Below are 6,000 nucleotides of genomic sequence, written 5' to 3'. Positions count from 1 at the left end.
GGCTGAATATCGCCTTGTTTAACCTCAGCTGAGAATGTTAGATTCAGGCAAGTTAGATTTTTTTGCTACTCCGTGAATATCCATGAATGCTGCAAGCATTAATTTTCAGGGTTACAAATAAATTTTAGTGAGTAGTCAAACTCATGAACATGGAATCTGTGAATAATGAGGACTACACTGCCTGGAACTGTTTCCTCCATAGCTCAGTCCAGTTTGCTGCTTTTGATCAAATGATACATATCAATTTCAGCAGACATCTGATCATCAAATAAAAAATTAGTAATACATTTTGCTGCCAGTTTTCAAAGTTTCTGCATAAGATCAATATACTACTTTTTATACCCTTCTAATCGGATGTCTCCTGTCTTCAAAGTATTTGTTACAAGTGTTAGAAATTACACATAAGACTTTAGGTGGGTTTTTTTTTCTCATTTCAGTCACTGAAAGTTTTTTTCTAGTTACTGACAGCTTAAGTAGGCATTTACTAGTCCTCACAAACAGCAATAATCTTAACATGTGGCTGGTGGATGTGACAAATAAAGTTAATGTAATTTATTTTTTTCAATCAACCGTGCTTTCAGGGCCCTTTCCCCACATCATTCCATCTCTTCATTAGGTCCAGCAACATTGTGATTTGTTGGATACCAAATAAATCAGTTATTTTTGATAGTTTTTTGGAGGAGTCTTGTTTCTTCTGTTTCCTGTTTTGCTTCTTTTTTTTTTATGTAAATAGTTGTATATTTGCTTTAAAATGTTTTTCACTAATGTTGCAAGGAGCAGAAAAAATAATTATCTGAATACCACCAACCTCAAGTAAAACTTAATTTTTTTAATATACTTGACAGTTCTTCCATCCCCATATGGCAATGTTACTATTGTGCCTGTAGTGGTCTATAAAATTCAATTTGTAGCATTTTCATTGAACACAACCTATGCCTTGATTCGCACGCCAACCCTCCAAATGAATTTCCTTTCACCAAAGGACTTCAACAAGGAAGAGGAACTAGAAGAAAACTGGGAAATAAAGAGAGGTTGGAGAGGGCACGGCTGGGCGTGGAAAATATTAAACAAGGATTAGGCGGTCCAACACTTTTTCCAAGTCACCCATCCCCCCTAAGTCTCCGGGCTCATCCAATATTTTAATTCACTGTGCGGAGCGGCGCTCCCTGCTCAGTCCAGGAACCTCCACCTTACAGCTGCGCAGGCACAAGGCCTTGTCACATTGGGCACAATATCCCTAAATCCTTCACATTCGTCTTTGCTGGCTTCCGGAGCTGTGACTTACTTCTAAAATGCCGCCGCGCGGGCTCCAAACAGCCCTTGCCCGTCGCAGGTCGGTGGCGCCTTAAGCGTCCAGTTTGAGGCCGGGATCCAGGCCCGGGTTCCGCCTCCCGAGAGCCGGCCTGAGGGAGCAGTCGCGCGCTCCCCACCTGCCTGAGGGCAGCTTCCGTCGCTGCTCACAGAGGAAGCTCCACGGTAACCATCTGCCTGCCGGTCGCCTAACCAGAGGTTTTGCGACCACCCCGCCCGAGCCCGAAGGGGCGGGGGCCGGCGGCCGGAGCGCTCCCCCCAGGGCACCCTACCCCACCCCCGCCCACGCCGCGGCGCACGCGCAGCAGCCGCAGCCTCCCTTATTTAGTCCGAGATGGCTTCTCTCGCGCCCCACGGTCCTCCTCCCGAAGGCGGCTCCCTCCCGGCGCACCCCGGGGCCCCTGGGACCAGCCTCGAACGGGTTCCCAGGCAGGACTCTCCCTAAACTGGAACGGCGGTGGCCGGACGTGAGCGTGAAGAAAAGCAGCGATAACCGGAAAGAGCTGACGGGTCGCGAGGCCGGGAGCCAGGCCTCAGAGGAAGAGGAAGGCCGGGGCGAGCCGAGGTTTGCCGAAGGCGGCGTTCCGGAGCTGCGCGGGGCGGGGAGGAAGACCGAGGGTGTGAGAGGAGGGGCGCGGCGGAAACTGCCGAGGTTTGCCGAAGGCCGCAGCCTCCGAGTTGCCCGGATGTAGTTGGTGGAGCGGCAGCGGCGGCACCAGCGGCGGCGGCGGCGGCAGGAGGAGGAGAAGGGCTAGGCAGCGGCGGCGGCGGGGGGAGGAGGGGAGGAGGCGGCGGAGCAAGAGGAGGAGAAGGCGGAGGAGGCAGTCGCTCTCCGCGGGGCTGGTCCGGGCGCGTCTTCTTGCCCCCCTCCCCCCGGTTCGCCGCTGCCGCCGTATAGTTGGCGCCGCTGCCCGGACTGAGAGTGAGCGTGGTGTGGACGGAGGGAGATGGCCCGGGAGCGCCGGCGCCAGTAACGGGGAGGTGCTGAGAGTCGCCGAGGGCGCGCCGGGCCCTGGTGCCGGTGCTGCCGCCCTCCCGCCCGCCGCCTGCGCGCCCGCCTGCCCGCCTCTCGCGGCCACTCTCCCCCCTCCCCCGACACACACTCACAGGCCGGGCATTGATGGTAATGTATGCGAGGAAACAGCAGAGACTCAGTGATGGGTAAATTGGCTTTTCGTTTCGGGCCGGGCCGCGGCGGGGGCGGGGGGCGGCGGCGGCAGCGGCGGCGGCAGCGGCGGCGGGGGGGCTGTTCCTCCTTATCTGCTGGCTGAGCCGCCATTTTTGTTGTTAACCCTGATCCGGATCGGGCTGGGGAGGAGGAGCGGCCGCGCGAGCAGGCGAAGCCCGAGTGAGTGGGGAGGGAGCGAAGGGCCGGTTCGCGGCGTTTCGCCCTCGTTACCGCCTTTAAGCGGCGAGTGTCTTGTGTGCGGGCTCAGTGCCGCTTCGTTTGGTAGGTTCCCCGCGGGGAGGGGCGCTGGGGGGGCACCCGTTTTCTTCACCCCCGAAATGTTTCATGTCGTTGTCTCTCTTCCTGTTTTTCAGCTGTCACGACCGGAGGGGGGACTCGCAGCCTTACCAGGTACCAGCCGAGACCGGGGTGGAGGGGTGGATGGGGGACGGAGGGGGAAGGGAGGACCTGCTGCTACTCGAGCGCAGGCTTCAGAAGTCGCTGCAGGCCCTTTGGTGCAACAAACCCGAAACAAGCACCACGGGTCCCCTTAAAATGTTCTGTTTGGGTCCATTAGCGCTCCCCAACAAGGTTTAGTTACTTATTTTGACAGGTGACTGGTGGAAGGTCAGTTGTGTTAGGAAAAAATCATTCTCAGCCAGGAAGGACCTGACTCGATTATTTGGGTGTCTAAAGAATCGATAGGGTGAGGTGACAGGTGATTTCTGAACCGTATTTATTGTATTGGGGAACTAAAAGTTAAAGTATTAAAATTAGATGAAAGGTTTAGGAAGAAACAACTAGTTGATTTGCAATTCTTAAGTGTGTTGTAAACCACTATCCCTTCTCAATTGTTTTTGTGCAAATAATTGTCTTACTAGTGAAATATAGTGGATTTGCTTCTGTAGGAATTGAGATCTTTGGATACTTGGATAATTCAATCTTATGTAAGAGGGTTTTAGGTATTTGGGTTCCTTTTTACTGCAGTTGTTGCATGTAAAGTTTTAAAAAAATTGATACAGGTGGTGCCTCTTTTCAGTGGGGGGAATCTCATAAGTGGTTAATTATCAGATAACCCTAGCGGTAAATACTTTCTACATCTAATTACTTTATTAGTGATTAGGAGAGCAGGTTCCTAAGCTGCTCTTTTAACTGGCTAGCATGAGTTAAAGCTCAAGTTAGAAACCCTAGGTCCCTTGATGTGTAAAACATTTTCATTATAGTTGGATATGTCAAAAATTAAACCCTAGTGAATCTGCTCCTCTAAAAAACATAATTACACATTGTAAAAGACTGGTATATCGTGGTCGTCTTAAATATGTGTTAGAATAAAACTAAACCATTATTGTGAAGGGGTTGCATTAAGTTTCGTTATGTTACGTCAGAAATATCAGCCAACATTTTTTGTATACCTTAAAATTGTTTTACTCCTGTAAGAGTAGGTAAGGTATGTTTGAAATGCTTTATTTGAATCAAAGATTGGAGAAACGGATGCTTTTTTCTGTAGGTTTGCAGAAACATGCTTAAGCTCATTATATTTGTGTCTTTGCATCAGTTGTAGAGCAGAAATAGATTACAGTAGTACTCAGTTTCTACTTTTCTTTAGGTTAAACTTTATAACTTTATTGAAAACTTTATTGAGGAATTAATGCACCAAAGTGTTTGGTTTCATGTATTTACAAGATGCTTTATAGACTGGATTTTTTTACTTTTTTCGATTTTTTTTTTTACATGGTATTATGATTTGTATCAGGAGTCTTATAATAATTTATGTTTGTAGGTCTTGTCTGAATACCTTAAATGCACAACTGAAAATGGAAATTTTAATTTTATTGATATAAATTCATAAAACTTCATGAAGTTAAAAAGCCAGATTTTACGATAAAATTAATTTAGGAAGCAACGTTTAAAGTTTCAACTTTTTCTCTTTTTTGGGGGGGTGATGTTTTACAGGCACTTAAGTATTCATCGAAGAGTCACCCCAGTAGCGGTGATCACAGACATGAGAAAATGCGAGACGCCGCAGATCCTTCACCACCAAATAAAATGTTGCGGAGATCTGATAGTCCTGAAAACAAATATAGTGACGGCACAGGTCACAGTAAGGCCAAAAATGTGCATATTCACAGAGTTAGAGAGAGGGATGGTGGTGAGTAGCTTTTTTGTTGAAACTTTAAAAATACTTTTATTTTTAATAATAGCTTTGTATAAAACAGTAGGTGGCAATAACATTTCTAGCGTGTGGATGTTGCCATATAATTATGTCATCAAAATATTTTATTTCTGTCAATTTACTTGATTCCTGAAGAAGTTATTGTATAAATAAGATGCTGACCTGAGCATCTAAAAATGGACTCCCCAACGGCTGATAATAGAATGCATTTATGAATATAATCTACCCAATGCTTTAATAATGATGAGAGACACGCAGGACATTTTTCTAAGAAAGAAACTTGCACCTTTTCAAGTAAAGATTTTAGTTTATTTGGCTTAATTTATTTTGAGATCCATGTTGCAGCTCAAATTTACTTTTTAAGGGCCTCATCCTGTTGATAAATTATGAATTTAAAACAGTAGGTATTTTGAGACAGTGTACAGGTTAAAAAAACTAAGTTTTTTTAAGTTTTGTCATGTTACGTTAGAAATAATAGCAAACATTTTTTTTTATACCTTAAAATTGTTTTACACCTGTAAAAGTAGGTAAGGTACGTTTGAAATGCTTCTCTGTGCGTAATTACTGGGTTGAGGAAATTAATAATGGTTAGGAGATTGCATTGATATGGAATAATTGGTATGGGAGGAAAGTATAATTCTCTTTGGAATATAGCTATAACTCTGTGCTTCTAACTCGGTTGAACCATATTTTTGTAAGTGACAGCAGGTGAGTTTGATTATTAAAATATTAGAAAAGTTCTTAGGCAAAATTATTTAGACTATTAACATTTTTCATTTTGTGGGTAAATTTTCCATAGTGTTACGTATGGTCTGAGGTGGTACTATTATCAACCATTCTCTGTAGTGGATTTCATTTCAAATATTAGCTCTTGGAAGGCAGGTATTGTATGTACCATACTGTGCTTTATTTTGAAAATTTTGGTGACTGACAAAATAGGATGTGATACCTCATTTCCTTATAGATGAGTATCTTAGGTTCTCTTTCAGTGATTATGATCTGGTTAATCTATCATCTATCCCCAGATTCAGGAAGAAGTCAGTTTAGGTGCTCTAGGAAACTTGATGGAAATGCTTTCATACACTTATAGTGAATCATGCTTGATAAATTCTTTTACAGGTGAAATAATCCCAAAACATTCCGTTGCTTATTCATTCAACAAACAGTGGGCATCCACTGTGTGCCAACAATTGTGTGATATTCCTGGAAGTAAAGATAAGATGTCACCCTGGCCTTGAAGCTATTCAAGCTTTTGACTCTTGAGAGTTAGTGGTGGTGTAACTGCTTACTTTTTCTTTACTCCTTTTTTCATTGTGATTTTAATTTTACTTCCTATGTGAATTTGATA

General features: G+C 44.8%; 1 protein-coding gene and 1 long non-coding RNA gene across 10 annotated transcripts in view; one reads left to right on the top strand and one right to left on the bottom strand.

The window, feature by feature from the left end:
* Positions 1-809: 809 nt before the first annotated feature.
* LOC141569988 (uncharacterized) lies at positions 810-1,422 on the bottom strand. Its single transcript, XR_012493756.1, has 2 exons — positions 1,286-1,422; positions 810-1,014 (listed from the first exon to the last, which is right to left on the bottom strand). It is a non-coding gene; the product is annotated as an uncharacterized LOC141569988 (long non-coding RNA).
* WAC (WW domain containing adaptor with coiled-coil) overlaps positions 1,413-6,000 on the top strand; it is a 79,081-nt gene continuing 74,493 nt past the window's right edge. For 2 of the 9 annotated variants that reach the window (XM_074324750.1, XM_074324744.1), the window contains exons 1-3: positions 2,288-2,472; positions 2,854-2,891; positions 4,416-4,628. In XM_074324750.1, coding sequence (XP_074180851.1) covers positions 2,432-2,472; positions 2,854-2,891; positions 4,416-4,628 — 292 coding nt within the window. In that variant the 5' untranslated portion in view covers positions 2,288-2,431. Of the gene's footprint in view, positions 1,877-1,991; positions 2,473-2,602; positions 2,762-2,853; positions 2,892-4,415; positions 4,629-6,000 lie in introns of those variants that run through there. The other 7 variants (XM_019731535.2, XM_019731533.2, XM_074324746.1 and 4 more) reach the window with 7 other exon arrangements.

Source organism: Rhinolophus sinicus, linkage group LG02 (assembly GCF_036562045.2).
Source record: "Rhinolophus sinicus isolate RSC01 linkage group LG02, ASM3656204v1, whole genome shotgun sequence".
In the NCBI taxonomy this organism is placed as follows: domain Eukaryota; kingdom Metazoa; phylum Chordata; class Mammalia; order Chiroptera; family Rhinolophidae; genus Rhinolophus; species Rhinolophus sinicus.
Note: the sequence above shows the minus strand (reverse complement) of the source record. Positions and strands in the feature narration are given on the sequence as shown.